The sequence below is a fragment of the Mustelus asterias genome, chromosome 24 (genome assembly GCF_964213995.1).
Source record: "Mustelus asterias chromosome 24, sMusAst1.hap1.1, whole genome shotgun sequence".
In the NCBI taxonomy this organism is placed as follows: Eukaryota; Metazoa; Chordata; class Chondrichthyes; order Carcharhiniformes; family Triakidae; genus Mustelus; species Mustelus asterias.
The window spans coordinates 16,080,052-16,103,519 of NC_135824.1; the positions used below are offsets into that span (position 1 = coordinate 16,080,052).

General features: G+C 43.7%; 1 protein-coding gene across 2 annotated transcripts in view; it reads right to left on the reverse strand.

Annotated features, from left to right (window-relative positions):
* Positions 1–302: 302 nt before the first annotated feature.
* Positions 303–23,468, reverse strand: part of LOC144511225 (dipeptidyl peptidase 8-like) — a 40,351-nt gene continuing 17,185 nt past the window's right edge. Inside the window, exons 8-20 of one of the 2 annotated variants that reach the window (XM_078241321.1) lie at positions 20,640–20,701; positions 20,455–20,555; positions 19,759–19,936; positions 18,695–18,854; positions 15,570–15,649; positions 14,118–14,270; positions 13,473–13,608; positions 12,765–12,910; positions 10,520–10,666; positions 8,628–8,780; positions 6,090–6,232; positions 3,835–3,946; positions 303–2,626 (exon numbers count right to left, since the gene is read on the reverse strand). In XM_078241321.1, coding sequence (XP_078097447.1) covers positions 2,510–2,626; positions 3,835–3,946; positions 6,090–6,232; positions 8,628–8,780; positions 10,520–10,666; positions 12,765–12,910; positions 13,473–13,608; positions 14,118–14,270; positions 15,570–15,649; positions 18,695–18,854; positions 19,759–19,936; positions 20,455–20,555; positions 20,640–20,701 — 1,688 coding nt within the window. In that variant the 3' untranslated portion in view covers positions 303–2,509. The remainder of the gene's footprint in view (positions 2,627–3,834; positions 3,947–6,089; positions 6,233–8,627; positions 8,781–10,519; positions 10,667–12,764; positions 12,911–13,472; positions 13,609–14,117; positions 14,271–15,569; positions 15,650–18,694; positions 18,855–19,758; positions 19,937–20,454; positions 20,556–20,639; positions 20,702–23,468) is intronic. The other variant, XR_013500777.1, reaches the window with a different exon arrangement.

A 23,468-nucleotide genomic window follows, 5' to 3' on the forward strand; every position in this document is an offset into this window, starting at 1 on the left:
GTGCTGTACGCATGTACCAGAACATCTTCACTGAAAAGTCTGTGTAGCCACGTTAGTGCAGGATTGCGCCCTCGTACTGAATAATTGTCGGACAATAAAAGTTCATGGTGACTCCCAACATGCCAGTGTGAACGTAGTACCTTCTCCCAACCATGCCAAATAACTGGCATAACAACACGTTCAGAGGGAAAGTTAGTTCTTCCAACAGATTAATCAGAGACTAGGATAGCTGTAGCAAACCAGCTTAAAAGTAAAGTGAAACCACTTGTAGACCAAAGAATGCAGCCTAGACAAAGCAGCATATGGTTTCTGAATCTAATTTACCACAAATGTACAGAAAGCCACATCAACAGAAATTCGACCTGCAATATTTACACATCTGCAACTTTCACAATGCAAAAAAACCAGTCGGAATTTGTAGGTTAAAGTCCATATTTAAAAGAAAAATATGATTTGTCTGTAAACGTCCACATTAATTTATCAAAATGGGTTAATTGTGTTGACTGGAATAATAGCATGTGTCTTTTTTAAAGATTGAATTCTCTCATGCTTCCGAGGAGGTCGCTAACTAGCTGTAAGAGCCTGGAACTCTGAATTCAAGAGCATAAGGTTTAACTCATCAGTAAAAGACCCTTTGGGGAGGGGGTGAAGAAACCTCTCTTCAAAACTATTAACCCACCCTGCCCCCTTCCCCAATGCAATACCTCAGTTATCAGTAGAAAAGAGGCACCAGATTCCTTTATCAGTCAGAAAACAAGTAGGCAAAAAGACACTGGGGAAGAAATTGGTTTACCTAGTGCAGCTAGCCGTTTCACATTGATCCCTTCGACACAGAGGCACTGTGAGCTGTTGCCCACACAGCCCATGTAGAGTTCTTCAATATCAGTGAAGCGGCATTACGCAAATGGATTTCTCCCCCCAGTGGATGCATTACCAGTGCGAGATGGTGTTGCGTTCACACTGACAGTTAGAATCATAGAATCTACAGTTCAGATGGAGGCCATTTAGCCCATCGAGCCTGCACCGACAACAATCCCACCCAGGTCCTATCCCCACAACCCCAAATATTTACCCTCCTAATCCCCCTGACACTAAGGGGCAATTTAGCATGGCTAATCAACCTAACCCGCACATCTTTGGACTGTGGGTGGAAACCAGAGCACCCGGAGGAAACCCACGCAGACACGGAGAGAACATGCAAACTCCACACAGTCACCCAAGGCCAGAACTGAATCCGGGTCCCTGGTGCTGTGAGGCAGCAGTGCTAACCACTGTACCACCGTGCCGCCCCAAAGGGAGAGACCATTAATTTATATTGCCCAATAATGATTCAGTACGAGGGCACAATCCTGCAATTATGTGGTTACACAGCCGTACTTAGAGGCTGTACTTGGTATTTACAGCATAGAAACAGACTATTCAGCCCACAAGATACATGCCAGAGCTTATGTCCTCCCACCTTGCTTCATGTCTTTGTTGAATTCACAAATATATAATCCACCCCGCTTCTATACATTGCCCTCACTTCACAGAAAACATACAATTCTCTACAGTGTCCAAAAATCTAAACAAGCTTGGCAGTGGTAAAACCCTTTCACTTGTAGCTGAAAGAAAATAAATAATCCATGACCAGATGCAGTTTTTTTTTAAGTAATAAAAATGATACCGTTTAAGACATTAATCAAAACATTACTGTTACATAAAGTGCTCAAAAATGTTTCACAATCATCTCCATTTACTCTACAATCCGTGCAAATACAGTAATTGCTTTTTTTATGGTAATTAAGCAAATGAACCACAGTAATGGCAAGGCTGTGAGCAGATGCTGTGGTGATGGAAAGTCGAACTGCAGGACTGGCAGCCAGAAGCAAATGGTTAAATCTCACTAAGCCGATCAACTCACAGGGGAAGGTTCAATAAGACGTTGAGTTCTAGATAGCTGCATTGAATCAAAGAGTAAGCAACATAGAATTGGAGGAAAATTGCTACAGTTTTCAAGATTTACTGACGTACATACACATTCCTCAGGAGAAGTTATCCTTAATGCCCGTAACATGCTCTTGGAATGTGAAGTTTCCACGATCATGGGACTTATTTTACATTCTCAGTACAAACAGCAGAAAGTGATTGTCAGGCACTATTAGTGAGATTATGGGTGGTGCGTTACAATTTTAGAGAGGGGTCAGGAAAGAGATGTGCCACTGGGAGATGGTGCTGGGAAGCACTAGCCGTGGAGATATAGATGTGTTAGTGGTGAGCAATGGAGAAAGGGTTGCTATTGGATATGTGAGATAAGGGCAGTTGCTGCTATTACTGAAATTGAGTGGGAACTGTCACTGCTATTTGGATGATAAAGAACAGAGAGGTGATTATTCATGAAAAAAAGATAATAGTAGTGACTTATGGGGGAAGAGTGGGTCATTATTAGTGGAGCAGTGTCTTTCTTCTACCATCTATTGCGTTGAGTCGTTGACTGAGAAGGGAAGTCTCAAAAGTAACACAATATCTTCTACTTCATGGCAGCAATCTGGGAAGCCAGGTTCTCCTGAAGATAGTACAGCAGATACAGTTCATAATGTTCACCGGACTCTGGAACACGGATACTATGCCGCTCCTGAGGATACACCTTGAACGGTTGAAAAACATCAATTTATAAATAAAACAAAATATACAGGTATCCTTATTCTACAATTGCACAGACAATTATCAATACGCTTTTCCATTTTAAGTATTTGTTTTTGTCCTGAGTACATTTTATCCAGTTTAATAATTTGTGATTTTTTCCCCCACGTTTTGCCAAAATTGGATTTTTTAAAATCCTAATGTTTCTGTAGCGTTAAAGTCAGCAATTGCTTTCAACGGCAAGTCAGCAGCTTAGAACCAAGTTGTTTACCACAGCGATTGGGTCTGTTTGTCATGTCAGCAAATAAAAACATAAGAAATAAGGCCATAAGGCATAGGAGCAGAATTTGGCCACTCGGCTCCGCTTTTCAATCACGGCTGATGTTTTTCTCATCCCCATTCTCCTGCCTTTTCCCCCATAACCCCTGATTCCCTTATTAATCAAGAAACTATCTATCTCTGTCTTAAAGACACTCAATGACCTGGCCTCCATAGCCTTCTGCGGCAAAGAGTTCCACAGATTCACCACTCTCTGACTGAAGAAATTTCTCCTCATCTCTGTTTTAAAGGATCGTCCCTTTAGCCTGAGGTTGTGCCCTCTGGTTCTAGTTTTTCTTACTAGTGGAAACATCCTCTCCACGTCCACTCTATCCAGGCCTTGCAGTATCCTGTAAGTTTCAATAAGATCCCCCCTCATCCTTCGAAACTTCAACGAGTACAGACCCAGAGTCCTCAAGCATTCCTCATACGACAAGCCCTTCATTCCAGGGATCATTCTTGCGAACCTCCTCTGGACCCCAGGGGCAGACCAGATTCCCCCTTGATCCTGCTCCACAATTCAACTTGACCATGGCTGATCTTCTATTCGTCAACTCCACTTTCCCACTCGCTCCTCATACCCCTTCATTCCCCAAGAAATTTAAAATCTGTCCATCTTGGGTATCCTTAAAGATACCCAATGCTGGAGCGGTAGAGGATTCCAAAGATTCACAATCCTCTGAGTAAAGACATTTTTCCTCATCTCAGTCCTAAACAATTGACCCCCTTATCCTGGGGAATCACTGTGTCAAATCTCAGAACCTTGAAGCAAAGGAGGATATTATTGCAACCAGTCCTATATGTATGAGTATGTATAGGATCAATCTGTTCTTCTTTGAAAACATAAGACCTAACTGACATTGCAATTTATTCATTTGCGGTGTAACAGATTACCTGCAAGTCATACGGCCTTCCTGATCGAACGAGAAAGCTAAGCAGTACAGTAGTATGAGAAAAGTGAACATTTTCGTCAAGGAATCCATGCAAGAGCAGCAGGCGGTTGGGACTACAGGTGGGAAAGAAAGAAGGAAACATGATCACTGTTCATTATCTAGAACAATTCACACTAGGGATAGCAGCAATTCTCAGAGTCATGTTGTGAAACTTATTGCTGATGATAGTCCTCACTGACTATCCTTGAGAATGTTTTTCACAAAATGATCCCTTTTGTGAAGGCTAACAACGTTCCTTTAATCTGCCTGTGACACAATTCCACAGGCAAATACCAACTCTACTAATGTGCATGGTTTTTTTTATTGTTAACTCAATCATCCAAAACATCACAAATCAAATTTAAATTGTAGTTGAAATATTGTACAGGCAACGATATTTCAAACACAGAACTGGTTAATTTTATTGCACATTTACTGGCACATTAATTATCCTGTTTGAATCATTTTGCTCAAATTAAATATAAGACTATAAAAAATAGGAACAGGAATAGGCCATTTGGCCCTTCAAGCCTGTTCTGCCATTCAATAAGATCATGACTGATTCAACATTCCTCGCATCCACGTTCCTGCCCTTTCCCCATAACTCGATTCCCTGACTTATCAAAAATCTATCTCAGCCTGAAGTGTGCACAATGACTCTGCCCCCACAGCTCTCTGTGGCAATGAGTTCTAAAGATTCACAACCCTCTGAGAGAAGAAATTTCTCCTCATGTCATCTCTAAATTGGCGCCCCTTTATTCTGAGACTATGCCCTTTGGTCCTAGACTCTACCATGTGGGGAAACATCCTCTCAGCATTTACCGCCAAGCCCTTTAAGAATCCTAAACGTTTCAATAAGATCACCTCTCATTCTATAAGACCATAAGACATAGGAGCGGAAGTAAGGCCATTCGGCCCATCGAGTCCACTCCACCATTCAATCATGGTTGATTTCAACTCCATTTACCCGCTCTCTCCCCATAGCCCTTAATTCCTCGAGAAATCAAGAATTTATCAATTTCTATAAGATTCTTCTAAATTCTTCTAAATTTCAATGAGTAGAGTCCCAAACTGTTTAACCTTTCCTCATAAGACAATCCCTCCATACCAGGGATCAGCCTAGTGAACCTCCTCTGATCTGCCTCCATTGAAATAATATCTTACCTTAAATAAGGCGACCAAAACTGCTCACAGTGCTCCAGATGTGGTCTCACCGGTGCCATGTACAGTTGCAGCAAGACTTCCCTACTCTTAAATACACCAATCCTTGAAATGAGAGTCAATATTCTATTGGCCTTCCTGATTACCTGCTGCACCTGTGTGCTAGTTTTCTGTGTTTCGTGCACCCCCAAGTCCTTTTGTGTTGCAGCTTTCTGCAGTTTTTCTCCGTTTAAATAATACTGTTCTTATCAAAACATACAATACGGTAATGACCAATTACCAATATCAAACATTCTGGTTGATAAGTTAGACCTTAATTTAATTCACTGTCTCCCCGATCCAAGTAACAGTAGTACTGCAAACTATTAGTATTTTAGGATGAGATTTAAATAAAAGCAAAACATTGGCAGATGCAGGAAATCTGAAATAAAAAGCAGAAAATGCTGGAAAACTCAGCAGGTGTGGTGGCATCTGTGGAGAGAGAAACAGAGTTAACATTTCCAATCAGTATGAAGAAGGGTCATGCAGACTTGAAACAGTGTCCGGAATTTTACCGGCACGCCAGTCCCAGAATCGGGCCGGGCGAGGCTTGCAGAACGGCATTCTCTGTTGGTCTCGGGCGGCCGAGGCGGCAAAATTCCAACCACTAATTCTGTTTCTGTCTCCACAAATTCTGAGCTTCTCCAGCATTTTCTGATTTTTGTATTGTATTATATATATTATGGAGCACACAGACTTCCCTGGTTACTAGGTCACAGAATGTTATTAGTATAAAGTTACTAAACTCACTTAAAGCCGGTCTACTCAACTCTCGCTAGATGTTTACAGCAAGATAATAAGACACTTCTTTCCAATAAATGCAATTTATAAACTTTAAGGTTTAAAGCTCTCAAAGGATTTTTAAAGCTCTGCACACCAAATGTCCACAGATAACATTTAATTGCCCAACACTTAGGTTAGAAAACCAAATTGAACACACGAAAAAAAACATTTTGAATGGACTTTGGGTTGGATTGTGGCTGAACGCAACAGAGACAGCAAAGTGGTGGAACTTACTCAAGAGGAAATTGGTCAACTTGCATCGCTGCTGACCCAATATCATAGCCACTCTCATTTTTATCTGGGAGACCCATGTAGCGTTCCGTGTATCCGGTATCATAGAAGATCCACAGTGTTACAGGGGCTCCGGCTATGGCTACCTGCACCAAAACAAGGTTACAATTTACAGGCGTGAACGTCCACACTTGGCAAGAAAGTCAGAAAGGCGCAGAGCACATGAAAAGGGATCAAAATGTTTTATCCGGTATCCAGCTTTCCTCCAGAAAAACTTGGGGAAGACTGATGCTATCATCCCATACCCTTGTCACCAATCCTGTTTTAGGCTGAACCAGATAATTTTCGTAATCTCAACAATTAGTTGTTTGGTAGTACAGAACTTGAGTATTGCTTAAAAAAAAAGGCCTGCCATCAAAACTTTTCATCTTGCACTCATCAGGACATCCCAACAATAAAGAGAGCAACAATTTATACTACATGAGAAGAAAGCGCTGATTGATTGATAGAGATGTTGTAATGGAGAAAGCAGCAGAGAACAGTTAACTGCCAAGCTTTTGTTTCAAATTAAAAACATGCTGATCGATTCTGATTGGTCAAGGCATAAACATGGGGAATGAACCAGGAAATGGTTGTTCCCCAAGCTTTTGTTGATTTATCTTGTGAGCTGTCCTGATGAGTGCAAGACAAGAAGCTTCAATAGCGTGACTCTTTTTCCAGCAATTTCAAAAATCCTATTCGAGTCCAAATCCCACACCCCCGCCCTGATCCCCAAAGAGTCAAATTTAAAACTCATGTCTGTATTTTTAACCCCTTCACAGCCTCAACTTGCCCATCTCTATAAGTTCCTCAAATCGTTAAGACCTTTCTACCTCCAAACTCATCTCCAACTCAGGGGTCTGGTATTTCTCCTCCTCCATTCACCCAGTACTGGAGACCATGCCTTCAGCTGCCTTGGCCCCTTCTAGTTCCCTTCTAAATCCCCTCTGTCCCTTCACTGTCCTTTCTACATTTAAAATTGTTCTTGAAATCTACCTCATTGACCAAGCTTTTGATCACCCCTCCTATATCTCCTTCTCTGGATCAATGACCTTTTTTCTTATACCACCATGAACTGAATAAGTCTTTTGAGATTATGAAGAGTTTTGATTACGTGAATAGGGAAAGAGTAATTCCTCTGGTGAGCAGACAGAGATGAGGGTGACCGAGTTAACTTGTCACGAGAGTGAGGGGAGAGGTTCTGTGAAATGCTTTTATTCAGTGAGTTCTCTGACCTTTGTCACAGAGACTAGTTGACGCTGAGATCATGACATTGTTTACAAGAAAAGTGGATAAATCTTTAAAACAGAGGAAGTTATGGAGCTATGGGATTAGAGAATAGACAGTGGGATTTGTTTTGGAATCGTTCAGTGAAAAGCTAGCACAGATGTGAGGGGCTGAATGGCTTCCTTCTGTGCTGTGATTTCGAGAAATCAGTGGTAAGCTATCAACCAATAAATGTGTCACATATGATTGGTTCATTTGGTAGCCAATAAGAAGAATGTAGCGATCAACAATGAGTTTTTCTATTTTCTATGTTTCTATCTATATTAGACATAGCTCTTGAGGCTGACGGGATCAAGAGATATGGGAGGAAGGGGGATCAGGATATTGATTTTGATGATCAGCCATGATCAAAATGAATGGCAGAGCCAGGCTCGAAGGGCCGAATGGTTCTATTTCCTACGTTTCTATGGACTGTTGCAATTATACAGGGCCTTAGTGAAGCCAGACCCAGAATATTGTGTGTAGTTTTGGTCTCCTTTTCTGAGGAAGGATGTTCTTGCTGTCGAGGGAGCGCAGCAAAGGTTTACCAGGCTGATTCCGGGGATGGCGGGACTGATGTATGAGGAGAAATTAGGATTAGGTTAGGATTGTTTTCACTGGAGTTCGGACGAATGAGGGGGGGGGATCTCAAAGAGACTTATAAAATTCAAACAGGACTAGACAGGGTAGATACAGGGAGGATATTCCTGATGGTGGGGGAGTCCAGAAGCAGGGGTCACAGTCTGAGGATTTGGGGTAAACCATTTAGGACGGAGGTGAGGAGACATTTCTTCACCCAAAGAGTGGTGAACCTGTGGAATTCATTACCACAGAAAGTAGTTGATGCCAAAACATTGAATGTATTCAAGAGGCGGCTGGATATAGCACTTGGGATGAATGGGATCAAAGATTATGGGGAGAAAGCAGGATTAGGCTACTGAGTTGGACGATCAGTCATGATCGTAGTGAATGGCGGAACAGGCTCAAAGGGTCAACTGGCCTCCCCTTGCTCCTATCTTCTATGTTCAGATTTAGTAGCTGTAGAATTGTCACGCGGCAAAGAGCTTACACAAAATGGAGATGAATAATTTTTTTTTGCTTTTTAGATGCAGGCATTCCCTTCATACATTCCAACCTCAGGTGATTTGCAGACATTCTCACTATTAACAGACATATCCAGTCACTTAGTTAATATTCCTATTGATCCTATGGGTGAGAATGGGTTGACATACAAACCTTAAATATTTCAGGTCTCCTCACCAGACCCATGAGGGACAGATAACCTCCGTATGACCAACCATGAATCGCCACGCGTTCCATGTCAACAAAACCGTACTTGGCAGCCAAATACTGTAGTCCTTCTACCTGGTCTTCAATTTCTACCTGACCCTGCACGAGAAATCCACTGATTAGAATGTTAAAAGCACTATGTGCTTAATATAAAATGACATCATATCAAGCACATGTGATTTGTCAAAAAGATTCTCAGTTTGCAAGCATCAGGTTATTCCAGACTGAAGTAATCCAATTAGAATTTTTGGAAGCCAAAATTTTATTTAGATTGAAAACTGATACAGGTGTCGACATATAAATACATATACATCTGTGTAAGAGGCACTCGAATCTTCAGCTAAATAAAGTAAGTTACTGAGTGAGGGTGACAAAAGTACAAGAGAATGGGTGAGTGGGCGAGTTTGAGTGTGAGCGAATACGAGATTGAGCAAGAGTGAATGAGTGCAAGAGAACAAGTGAAAGAGGTGAGTTACTGAGGAAGTGGAGTTGTGAATTAGTATGGATTGCTGAATGAGAGATTCGGTGAGAATGTGTTTTAGAGTAAAAGGGTGAGTGTGAAGAGGTTGCAATATTGAGGGAGTGACGGAGGGAGAGATAGTTCGAGTGAGCAACAGTGTCAGAATGAGTGCGTGTCAGAGAGAGCATCTGGGAGAATGAGGGAGAGCCAGTCACTGATGCAGCTTCAACCGAGGTGTTCACCTTGTTACCAAGCTGACCCACCATCATCCCCTAGTTAAGGCTGAGGTAAAAGATTCAATTCAATCCATACAAACTGTACCATAGAATCCCAGTAAGAAGTTTAACAACACCAGGTTAAAGTCCAACAGGTTTATTTGGTAGCAAAAGCCACACAAGCTTTTGGCCTGGTGTTGTTAAACTTCTTACTGTGTTTACCCCAGTCCAACGCCGGCATCTCCACACCATAGAATCCCTACAGTGCAGAAGGAGGCCATTTGGCCCATCGAGTCTGCACTGACCACAATCCCACCTGGGTCCTATTCCCGTAACCTGACATATTTACCCTGCTAATTCCCCGACACTAGGGTCAATTTAGCATGGCCACTCAACCTAACCTGCACATCTTCGGACTGTGGGAGGAAACCGGAGCACCCGGAGGAAACCCACGCAGACACGGGGAGAACTTGCAAACTCCACAAAGACAGTGACCCGAGGCCGGAATTGAACCCGGGTCCCGGGCGCTGTGAGGCAGCAGTGCTAACCACTGTGCCACCGTGCCACCCATTCAATCACTCAAATATTTAGGGTATCTCACTTCAACTAAAGCACGCAAAGCTAGTTTCTGAAATGGCATACGGGCTCACCAATAGAAATAAGATTGGTGCTTCATGATGTTTATAATCTTTTGTTGCCGTTACTTTTATGTTCTCAATTGCTTACCAATTTTTCGACTCTTTTTACATTTCCTATTGCAGATGTCCCTTTTCATGACCGTACACATGCGGGTTAGACACCAAGAAAGTGTCATTGTCCATGAAAATGCTAGTGCCCTAACCGCACCTGTGCACAGGGCCCTCACAAGGTCAATGGCACCCCCTGCTTTTAGTCCTCTGCTAATTCTGGAGCTGTGCTCGCTGACAGGAGGTTTGCAAGAGCATCTTGCTGATGGTTCTCCCTTTGATCATACCACTGTGTGTGGAAAGGTGCTCAGCTTCTCCTCACAGCTCTGTACCCGAGATCGGGGACTTAGTAAGCAATACGTTTCTTAGCAATCCATTTGTTATGCCCCTGCGTTATCGTCAAATTGTTTATCAGGCTGGGCTCTGCCGGTCTCGTACTGAAGAAACTGAATCCAAAGGATAAAGCATTCCACCTACCATCTTGTATTTCAAGGCACCTTCAAACTTAAGGCCTCTGTGGCAGGATCCCCTGGAATCTATGACAACCACAACATAACCAAGCTCTGCCAGTGTGTTCAAACGCAGGTATTTAACTCCCTTAAAGCGATTGTTTACTAACTGCACCTACGGAGTAAAAAGAATACGAGGTATATCTATTGCATCTTATGTTTAACAACATTTAATCCAAATTACTTTTAGTGTGGAGTAAATAATAAGGCAAAATTATATTTATTTTCATTATTATGGCATTAGACTGCAGAAAATATTCAGGAGGATGGTTCCAGGGATGAAGAACTTCAGTTACGTAGAAAGATTGGAGAAGTTGAGATTATCTTCCTTGGACAGGAGAGGGTCGAGAGGAGATTTAATAGGGATATTCAAAATCATGAGGAGTCAAGACAGAATAGATAGGGCAAGACTGTTCCCACTGGTGGAAGGATTGAGAATCTGAGGGCACAGATTTAGGGAAATTGGCAAAGAAGCAATGGTGACATGAGGAAAACATTTTTCGCGCAGTGAAAGCACTGGCTGAGAGCGTGGAGGAGGCAAGTTCAATCAGGCATTCAAGAGCGAATTGAATCATTGTCTGAAAAGAATGTACAGGGCTACAGGGAGAAGGCGGGGAAGTAGGTGGAACTGCTCCTTCAGAGAGAGCCAGCACACACGGTGGGCTGAATGACCTTCTCCTGTGCTGTAGCCATTCTGTGCAATAAACTATAAAGACTGTAATTACACGCCTTCTGCATCTGATCTTCCATTCATTGTATTGGTGATCTCAACATCACCATAGTTCTGAGCAGGAACCTTTCTCACACGGAAGCAGAGGAAATTAGCAAGAGTTACTTGTGGTTACTCCTGATCTGCTCTTCACCCCTGCAGCCATTTGCTGTGCAGCTGAAGCTGAGGGTCCATCTTTAGTGTGGACACTGCGTGAAGTTGGTGGACCATTAAAAGCCATTAAAGAAAGAAGATGCATGTTAAACGGCGACATTTGACCTCCAAGAAATATCCATCTGAAATCTTTTAGACAGGTTATTTCTAATTCATCTGAAAATAGAAAGCACTTAGATTGATTTAGAGACTGCAAGCGGCAAAAACCCCCCCACAAAAACAGTGAAGAAATCACAGGGATGAAGGTTTACAACAAGTAACTGAATCAATAGGTTAACAATTGGGAAGGAAGACACAGTATATGAGGGAGGGAACTATCCCACTAATCTCAACAGGGAATGGACTAGCTCATTGACTCCATCAGCACCTGAAGGCAGGGGCACTAACCTAACTGTCTGGCAAATGAATTCCAGCACAGTAAGTATGAGTGTGGGGGCCGGTTAACTCAGTTGGTTAGACGGCTAGTGTGGGGATCAGATTAACATCAGCAGCATGGGGTTCCATCCTTGTTCCAGCTGAGATAGATACAAAGCCTACTTCCTTTCCCTGTCCAAAGTAAAAATAAAATCACTGCACTTTGCTATGGCTTGGCGAATAGTTGGCGAGATCCTGCCTTTGGGCAAGCAATTCGAAAAGAACTGAGAGATATGACATCTTGGTAAGGAAAATAAAGGGGGTCACACATTACTTGGAAAATAAGAACCAAAAGGATATAGAAAAATAAAGGGATCTGGAGGTGCAATAAATATACAAATCAGTGAAGACATTTAATTAAGGCATAAAGAAAGGAACAAAGCACTAGGGTTTAACAGAGTTGAACAGGAGAGAAGCTATGCTACTTGTATCGAACCATGGTTAGACCACACTTCAGGCATTGTGTACAAACCTGGCCAACTGAAGTATAAAAATGATATAGAGGGAGTGCAAAGATTTACAAGGAACGGCACCAGAAAGACAAGCTCATACCTATCGAGAAAGAACAAACTGACTGGGTCTCTTTTCTCTTGAAAAGAGAGACTGAGGGACAATAGACATCGAACCTAACAGACATCTTTAACATTCTGAAGTTGGATTAGAGTAAACACACAGAGAGTCAGCAAGAAATCAAAAGGGGAATTCAGACGAAACTGCTTTACAATCCCAGCAAACAGCAGGGAAACCAAACAGTGAATTACCACTGAAAACACATTCTGCTCCAGCAGAGACACAGCAGAAAATTACCTGCCTGTCTGTTTGTTCAGGTGTCCTGGGCGTGGTACAGGACGCACAAAAAGGGTGAAGAAAAAGAAACACAAAATGGTGTTTAGGGGAAAACGGGAAATAATCCTACCTGAGGGCCACCGTACGTGTAAAGCAGAGTGGGGTATTTTTTTCTAGGCTGTAGATTATGTGGTCTGAACATCATTCCGTACAATATATACCCGGACTTGCTGTGAAAGCTGAACATCTCTGGAGGAATGTAATCTGAAGGGCAACCTGCAATATAGTCAGTAACATTTCAGGTAAAGAAATGCCTGCATAAGCTCGCAATGGAACCCATTTCAACAGCCAGGCTACGGGCTACTTATTTTGTATGACAGCTGAATTAGCTTCAAAGTAACAGTGAGATCTGAGTGTGTGTCTTATGTATGTGTTTATCACTTTCAACACACCTCATACCTCCTTTCAGCATACCATTTATCTCTCTGATCCCTCTTACCACCGCTGCATGCTTCAGAGAACAGACAACTTTCTAGAAGCTTTTGCACAATCCACAGAATCCCTACAGTGCAGAAAGTGGCCATTCAGCCCATCAAGACTGCACTGACTCTCCGAAAGAGCATCTTACTAAGGCATAACACTCAGCTCTATCTCTGTACATTAACCCCGCTAATCCACCTAACCTCTACATCCCTGGACACAAAGGGGCAATTTAGTATGGCCAATCCACCTAACCTGCACATCTTTGGACTGTGGGAGGAAACCAGAGCACCCGGAGGAAACTCACAGACAATGGAGGATTACTTCATTAGTTTTTAAATAATAACAATGATGATACCTGGAGACTCTAACATTGCGGCCCAGAATTCACTTTGTTTGTGGAGAGGGGCTTCTTCTGATCCAGTCAGTCGGAAGATGTGCACACGGTGTGGATGGTCCTGGTTGCTGTACTTGCTGACAAACATATCAAAGTTCTACAAGCAAGGAGAAGGTGTAAACTGTAACTCTGTTCCACTGTAAATTCCTACACTAGTGCAGCAGCTCAAGTAGAACTCTTTTCCTGAGAGCGGTGGAAGCAGGGTCACTAAATATATTCAAGGCAGAGGTAGATAGATTTATTGACTAACAAGGCAGCCAAAGGGAAGAGGCAGGCAGGCAGGAAAGTGGAGTTGAGGCCACAATCAGATTAGCCATGATCTTATCAAACAGCGGAGCAGGCTCGAGGGGCCAAACGGCCTACTTCTGCTCCTAATTCATATGTTTGTATGTGCAATCCCTGCCCCCCCTCCCTTCCCCACCAATAAACAAGAATCATATCTGTATGTGTAAAACTATATATGCTGAAACTGTCACTATGTTGTCAGACTTTATTAATTATCTAAATGCAGATCTCAATGAGAAGGGATACAGCAATCATTGCCCAGGAGTTGGATCTACGATATTCATTTTCTGAAGTAGATCCACAGGCGAGCAGGAGTCTTACCTGGCTAACGAAACAATTGTGAGAGTAGCCTAACTGTGTCAGTCGTACAATCTCCATGGGATTTTCGTAGCTCACGACATAGAGATGGTGCTCCAAAGGTGTGTCCTTAGTGCCTTGAAAATACACCAGGTGAGTAGCTTCATTGACCCATATCTGTTAAAAATACATAGTTTGAGAAAATGTCCTCCAGCTCATATAAATTGTGCATTACAATCATTATATAAAGTGGAGCCTTTCTGATACCAGCACCAACCTGAGGTTTAAGTAACTAGAGTATTGACAAGAGCCAATAAACAGACATACATTCCAGCAGAGGACTCTGCTTCACTCTACTAAACACGTGGTTCTGTTCTGTTCCACTCAGCCACTAGCCTGTTCTTCATTTGTGAGTTAAAACAGTAAGTGTCAGTGAGCTGCTCAACTGCGGTGCCCACAAGAGGAATACTGTGGTCTTCTTACCCAGTATTCGCTCACATGCTTTTCACTGGCTAACGACTGAATGCACAAACCCTGACAGGTCCCCCTCTCTTGCCCAAGACATTAAGTGTACCAGCTTTATAACCAGCCTGCCTGATATCTCATAGAATCCCTACAGTGCAGAAGGAGGCCATTTGGCCCATTGAGTCTGCACCGACCACAATCCCACCTAGGCCCTATTCTCGTAACCCCATATATTTATCCTGCTAACCCCCCCCGACACAAGGGTCAACTTAGCATGTCCAAACAACCTAAATCAGCACATCTTCAGAATGTGGGGAAACCCACGCCGACACGGGGGAGAACGTGCAAATTCCACACAGACAGTGACCCAAGGCCGGAATTGAACCTGGTCCCTGGCGCTCTGGGACAGTAGTGCTAACCACTGTGCCGCCCTGAAAGACAGCACTGTTTGGCATCACAGGCTCTTTTATCCACGTGATACACTGGTGCAGATAAAACTACGGACATTCAGTGAACAACTGGCAATGACACTCATCTTTATGCTTACTTACCCCCACCCCCACCTTGTGTTTGACAGAAGGGATTATTATGGCACAGAAGGAGGTCATTCAGCCCACTGTATCAGCACTGATTCTTCGAATAAGCATTATGGTACCTTTATGTACCTTCATGCACCTCACACCATTCCTTGGCCAAAAAAAAGAGGCAGGGACATGACTGCCAGCCTTTTCTCAAAGCCACTAAGAGGCACACAGCACCTAATCATTTTGCAGCCTTCTGCCTCAACTTGATGTTTAAGAGATTGAGGGCTCGCTCAATAGCATCCTATAAGACTGGCCGCACGCCAGCATTACAATTTTATTGTAAACTAATGCTTTCACATGAGCTTTCACAATCAGCTCAGTGAGATATGATGTTGTTGCCATAAAAGCTTGGAGTGATATCGAAGTTGCCAGGATTGAAAGTGCATTCCAACCTCTGCGATCAAACTGGAACATAAGATGTACATACCAGAGAGCCATGTCTCCCGAGCACTTCCCACTCTCCACTGGTCAAAGGCAGTTCTTCTTTAACCGGGCATTTAAAATCATCTGGGGAAAATGGCACGTGAATTAATCAGAAGAAAAAACAAAAGAATTGCATTTATATAGCATTCTTCACAATCACTGAATGTCTCAAAGAGCTTTACAGCCAAGTGTTTGCAATGTAGCAAACGTAGCAGCAAACAGCAAACTCCCACAAACAGCAACACGAGACTAACTAGAAAACCTGTTTTGCTGATGCTGGTTAGGGGTAAAGGTGGGCAGGACACCAGGGATAATTTACCCCATTCTTCTTCGAGTGTCATGGGATCCTTTACATCCACCAGATGGGGTCTGGGTTTAATGTCTCACCCAAAAGAAGGGACAGTGCACTGGAGTGTCAGCTTTGATTTTTGCGCTCAAGCCCTGCAGTCACAGAGGAGGCCATTCAGTCATATCCATGCCAGTTCCATGCAGAGCAATCCAGTAAGTCCCACTTCCCCATTCGATCCCTGCAGGTTTACTTCTCATAGAAAGAAACTCATAGAAACCCTACAGCGCCGAAGGAGGCCATTCGGCCCATCGAGTCTGCACCGATAACCACCCAGGCCCTATCCCAAAATCCCACCTATTTACCTCACTAATCCCTCTAACCTACGCATCCTGGGACACTAAGGGGCAATTTAGCATGACCAATCTACCTAACCCGCACATCTTTGGACTGTGGGTGGAACCGGAGTACCCGGAGGAAACCCACACAGACATGAGGAGAATGTGCAAACTCCACACAGACATTGACCCAAGCCGGGAATCGAACCCAGGTCCTGGAGCTGTGAGACAGCAGTGCTAATCACTGTGCCATTGTGCCGCCCTATCTTGGTATACATCAAAACGTTTAAGCAACGATTTAAATTACATTAAGACCTGGGTTTGTTCTTGTTATCTGAAGTAAGTACAATGCCTTGTAGAAAAAGCCCAGGTTACTTTCAAGGGCGGCACAGTAGCACAGTGGTTAGCACTGCTGCTTCACAGCTCCAGGGTCCCGGGTTCAATTCCCGGCTCGGGTCACTGTCTGTGTGGAGTTTGCACATTCTCCTCGTGTCTGCGTGGGTTTCCTCCGGGTGCTCCGGTTTCCTCCCACAGTCCAAAGATGTGCGGGTTAGGTTGATTGGCCAGGTTAAAAAAATTGCCCCTTAGAGTCCTGGGATGCGTAGGTTAGAGGGATTAGCGGGTAAAATATGTGGAGGTAGGGCCTGGGTGGGATTGTGGTCGGTGCAGACTCGATGGGCCGAATGGCCTCCTTCTGCACTGTAGGGTTTCTATGATTTCTATGACTTGAGTTGGTCGGGGGTTTATTTTGCAAATCAGTGAAACATCATCACCTCCAAATAACACACCACCCTATTTTAAACATTTGTTTTAAACTGTTCCGCCACTTAATACCACTGTGGGAACATCATCACCAGAACAGGCTCTGGGACAACCACTGTGTCTGGGAAATGCAGCTGAGCAGAAAAGGTGGCTTTGCTAATTTCACACACTTTCCAAAATCAAAGGAGATTAAGGTCGATCAGGCAGTTCACATGACAAGGCACATTTCAACTTGGTTACAACTAAAGTTATTTTGTTCCCTGTGTAAATACACAGACTACTGACACCTGATGGCTACATGCATTGTACAAATTAACCCGTTGTAATTGTCTCGAGGCAGTTCATTATCAACCACGCGAGGAGTTAAATCTGGCAAAAATGGAAATGCTCTATTTAGCTGTAACCTTTTCAGATTAATTTTACTGAGAGATGAATTATGATGCCTAGTCACCTGGGAAGGAGCGCTGAGATGGACGAAGGATACCAGGGACATGCTACTGCAGTGTTTGCCAATTCGAGCTGCTTGAAATCTCTGATTTGAATCATTCCACCAATGACGGCCAATCTTAACAGCATTATATCTACACCGCATGGACTGCAGCGGATCAAGGGGCAGCTCTCACCACCACCTCTTCAAGAGCAATTAGGGATGGGCAACAAATACTGGACTTGCCAGCGATGCCCAGATCCCATTAAATAATTTTTTAACAAGTCCTGCCTTCGGCTGCCTGGGCCCTAAATTCTAGAATTCACTCCCTAAACATTTCCACCTATCTCTCCCTCCTCCTTTAAGACACTCCTCCCAAGCTAACTCTTTGACCAAGGTTTTGGACACCTGTCCTAATATCTCCTTTGTGACTCATTCTGTTTGATAACACCCCACTGAAGAGGATGTTTTACTATGTTAAAGGTGTTGCTGTTGATGCAATAACACACGGGCATCAACAGAGGGAGGGAGTGATGTAATCACAATGGTTGCAGGGAATAATCATCCTCCAGACAGAGTTTGTCAGCCTTTATTGTAGCAGCCTCAACGTAGAAGGCGTCAAAAAAACTTACTGGACGCCCAGGGTTAATTCATCTCAAAGAACAGCTCCTATCTAACTAGTGCAACAATACAACAATGTACAGGACCAGACAAAATTATTGAGGTGCATCTGACCAATCCCGAAACTTGAAAAGTGTCATAAACCTCTCTGCCTCTCATTTACCTCAATATCTTTCTATACCAAATATTTATCCATTTGAATTTGAAATATATTTTCTAAACACCCACTCCCAAATTCCATAAAAAAGGAGAGCCTCCAAACACGTAAAGAGGGATTTTACAACCTCGCTTGTCCCAAAAACGTAAAATCCCGCCCGAGGTCATTGGACCTTCCCATTGGCCGCCCCTCGCCTGCTCTGATTCCCGTGGCGGGTGGGGCGATAAAGTTCCGGCCATATTCTCCAAAGAATAGAAATTTTAACTGGTCAGATACTCTGGGGGGGATTTTACGGCCTTGCTCGAGCGAGATTGGAAACTCCCGTCCAAGGTCAATGGACATTTCCGTTGTCCACCCCTCGCCCGCTCCAATTCCGTGGCAGGCGGCGGGGCAGTAGAATTCTGGCGTTTATCTTTGGTGAAATAAACAAACACCACAGGTCTTGACAAATTGCCGGCACATTGATTCTTTTGCACTTTCTTTATCTGAAACTCAAATCAGCTTTAAGAAAGGCTCATGTTTCCTTCAGTATCTTTACCTGGAGAGGGGTAGCCCCCACTGGACCGTTTATACTTGCACTCCTCCAACACTGTTGTAATTTTGTAAAGGTGTCTAAAGCCAGTCTTGCACTCAGAGGCAAAAATAAACTGAATCTCATCCATCTTCACCTGAGGAAATATGTGAAGTATATCGTGCACCTACAAAAGAAAGAAGATTTGCATTTATGCAGAGCTTTGCAAGACCACTGACTGTCTCTTTACAGCCAATGAAGTACTTTTTAAGTGTTCGTCACTATTGTAAAGAAGGAAACGTGGCAGCCAATTTGTGCACAGCAAGCTCCCACAAACAATGATAGCGGCAGCACGGTGGCACAGTGGTTAGCACTGCTGCCTCATAGCACCAGGGACCTGGGTTCGATTCCCAGCTTGAGTCAGTGTGTGTGTAGAGTTTGCACGTTCTCCCTGTGTCTGCGTGGGTTTCCTCCGGGTGCTCCGGTTTCTTCCCACAATCTGAAATACGTACTGGTTAGGGTGCATTGGCCCAAACAGGCGCCGGAATGTGGCGACTGGGGGAATTTCACAGAAACTTCATTGCAGTGTTAATATATGCCTTACTTGTGATTAATAACAAATAAACTTTAATGACCAGATATCTGGGTTTTTTTGGTGTTGATCGAGGGATTACTCCCAGCTCTTCATCAAAATATGGAATCCTTTATCTCCATCTGAGGGGACAGAGAGGGGCTCGATTTAACATCTCACCTGAAAAATGGCACTTCCAGCAGTGCAGTACGGAGGGAGTGCTGCATTGCAGTGTTGGCCTCAATTTTTGTGCCAAGGCCCTGGAGTGGGACTTGAGCCCAGCACCTTGTGACTGAGAATCACAGAATCCCTACAGTGCAGAAGGAGGCCATTCAGCCCATCCAATGGCCTCAGAGGCAAGAGCTGAGCCAGAGCTGACAAGGAAGAAGTCTTATTTTGAACCATTCATCAGCATTTTTTCCACGATGTAAAGAGGTTAGCCTTGCAATGAATCTATTACTCACAATATTGGCGAGGATAGTGGCTAGTTTATAAACCGAGGGAGGTGGATGCTACATACGTTTATCCAAACATCTGTTGTTTCCTCGTATATAATCAATGGTGTTACACTATCAAGCACAGATTCCACGAGTTTCTGATGTTCCACTGGATCATCCACCACTGGGATAAACAAAGCAGGAGGAATCAGAACGATCTGGAGCCTTGTCTGAGGTCGATCCAACAGGATGGCCCACGCACTGTGAGAAAATCAATATTTTGTAGATTCAGATGCATTGGCAATATTTCTTTTTACTTTAATGTTATGCTGAATAAAAGGGTTGAATTGGGTGAATTTCCTCAGAACTCCAAAATTTTTGCCTAAAAGTTAACATGCCTAAAATTGTCAGGTGAAATTTTATCCTCGAAGGTCAGTTATCTGCCCACAAGACCTTACAGGTACGGATCTAATGTCTGAAGATATTCATCCAATAATAATATGCTTACTGTTCAAAAACATATCTGCCGAACGCTTATTGCTGTTAATGATTTATTAACCTTTAATTATTATTTTATTATCCAGGTATTACATGAATAATGAGTTGAATTTCAGCTGCTAGTATCAGTGGGCATGGGTTTTATACAGCTGCAATCACTGAACATCTAGATGAAACAATTTGAGCTCTAATGGGACTATGTTTCTCGGCCTTCCCTCTTACGCTTATAATCGTGGACCGAAAAGCAGAAAAACCCTGCAAGGCACCGGTAACATACGCACTATTTTCCTTCTCGCGTCCATCCAACCCGTGCAATGTACTCCGTTCCACTAAAAATAACCTCAAATGGCTGGACCAATTCCTTGTCAATGACACTCGCAATCTAAAGAGGAGAGATACGGCACCATTGATATTGTCATTAGAAACTTAGCGTATTTGAGATTTGGTGACTATTAGAGGTGCTCACCCTTCCATTAGCACTTATTGTTACTTCGGACATCTTGAAAGTTATCTTTGGATTTAGAGTCCCTGCAATATTGAAACAAAATTATGAAATGCAAGCAGTTTGGGTAAATTCAGAAATCAATAATAACTAAAGTACAGAAATACATCTTCTCTACCTTATGTATTAATTAATCTCAAAGGTAGAAAATGGTTAATAAAAAATGATTACATTTATATTAGATACGCTTTCATGAAATGACTCTATCTCTATTTGGACTCTGTGAACTTTTGTATTTGGATTAACACCGGTATCCCTGACCCCAAGTCTGATATCCACACATTTGCAGTTGACTTAAGAGTGGCATCAAGAAGGCTAGTGTTTACACTATGTTGGTACTGCTAATAAATAGTCATGAAACCCACATCCAGAGGGGTTAATGAATGTATTGCTGTGACCTGGCTGAGAAGCACAAAGGGACTGTGCACTTTATATCTGTACTGCATTCCTGCTGTCAGCAGGCATGGTGGGACATGGTTGCTCCTCTGAGTTTCAACCGAGTATGAACTGTATCTGTCCTTCATCTGTACCTCAGTGGCTCAGTCTGAGAATTACTGGGGTCTATGTTTATGGCAGCAGTAACATGGATCACTGAAACCAGGGCCATTGCTGGAGTGATTAGCGTGCCCTCTGTGATGTGAGGAGTAGCACAAAAGGAGTAGTCTGGAGAAAGATTGGGGTAGCAGCAAAAGGCCATTGACCTTTTAACAAGGAGACCAGGGCTAAAAGTGCAGTTATACTTGGGCTCCTCCTGAAGGTAAAATTTTCAAATCTTTTCTGGGCTGTTTGGAGACGATTAGTAACAGTGGGTGGAAATCTTCTGAGCCCCAGTGTCATTAATTATGCAGTCAGGGGTTCTCCACATCTTGCGCAGCCGGGTGGGTTAGAGGGTGCGCGCCCTGCTGCCATATCCAGGTGCCATATTTAAAAGGTGCCTGGACATCCTCACTCTCGGTACAAACCAGGGAGATGTCTGGGGGGGGGAAGGTGATGGTCCAGCACCAAAGTTCAATGGTGCCATCCTGTGCGTCCTCCTCAACCATGTGGAGGTCGGAAGGGAATGCACTCTACTCGGCTGATGAGAGGAGGAGGCTGAGCAGGCAACCAACCCTGCTGCAAGTGCCCAGGTTGTCCAGCACAGGTCAGCCATACAATGCCACAAAAGTGGCCTCATCCACTCCACCAGGTTAAGAGCAAGCTCCAGCTGCTCAAACCAACCAAAATGAGACCAGTGTGTAAGGGTACACAGGCCTCAGTGGCAACAACAAAGTCTTGCCTCAGAGGCCCGTTGCATTGTGCAGTTTTCAAATCCCTCCAGAGCCTCAGCCCTCCCTCTCTCCTCCAGTCCTACAACCCTCTCTAAGTTCCCCCAGATTTTAATCACTCCACCATTGATGGTTGTCCAATCAACTGCTTAGGCCCAAAACTCTGGAATCCCCTCCCTAAGTCTCTCCTTTGCTCTACTTTCCCCCCCTCCTTGAAGTGCATCTTGAAACCAGTCTGTCTGACCAAGCACTGGGCTATTCTGCTGTCTCATTATGTGGCTCAGTGTCAAAGTCTTGTTTGATAATGCTCTTGTGAAGAGACTTTGGACATTTTACTCTGTTAAAGATGCTATGAAAATGCAAGCTCCTGTTGTTTTATGCAATTTGTTATATACCAATTATTATCCACTCTGTGATAGAGTGACCACTTTGTCACCCTCACCCTTTCATATAGAGAGATCAAGAGATCACCTTCCAAACATCCAACCACCAACATCTAGGACAAGAACAGCAGATATCTGGGAACACCACCAACTGGAGGTTCCCCTCCAATTCACTCACCATCCTGATTTGAAAATTTATCACCGTTCCTTTACCGACACAAAATTGGCAGGACTTGCAGATAGTGAGAAGCATTGTCAGAAGCTACAGAAGGATATAGATAGGCTGGAAATTTGGGCAAAGAAATGGAGTTCAATCCTGATAAATGCGAAGTGATGCATTTTGGTAGAAATAATGTAGGGAGGAGCTATACGATAAATGGCAGAACCATAAAGGGTGTAGATATGCAGAGGGACCTGGGTGTGCAAGTCCACAGATCCTTGAAGGTGACGTCACAGGTGGAGAAGGTGGTGAAGAAGGCATATGGCATGCTTGCCTTTATAGGACGGGGCATAGAATATAAAAGTTGGGGTCTGATGTTGCAGATGTATAGAACGTTGGTTCGGCCGCATTTGGAATACTGCGTCCACTTCTGGTCGCCACACTACCAGAAGGACGTGGAGGCTTTGGAGAGAGTACAGAGGAGGTTTACCAGGATGTTGCCTGGTATGGAGGGGCTTAGTTATGAGGAGAGATTGGGTAAACTGGGGTTGTTCTCCCTGGAAAGACGGAGGATGAGGGGAGACTTAATAGAGGTGTATAAAATTATGAAAGGCATAGATAGGGTGAACGGTGGGAAGCTTTTCCCCAGGTCGGTGGTGATGTTCACGAAGGGTCATAGGTTCAAGGTGAAGGGGGGGAGGTTTAACACAGATATCAGAAGGACATATTTTACACAGAGGGTGGTGGGGGCCTGGAATGCGCTGCCAGGCAAGGTGGTGGAGGCGGACACACTGGGAACGTTTAAGATTTATCTGGATAGCCATATGAACGGAGTGGGAATGGAGGGATACAAAAGAATGGTCTAGTTTGGACCAGGGAGCGGCACAGGCTTGGAGGGCCGAAGGGCCTGTTCCTGTGCTGTATTGTTCTTTGTCGCTGGAAAATCATAAGATTCATAAGAACTAGGAGTAGGAATAGGCAATTC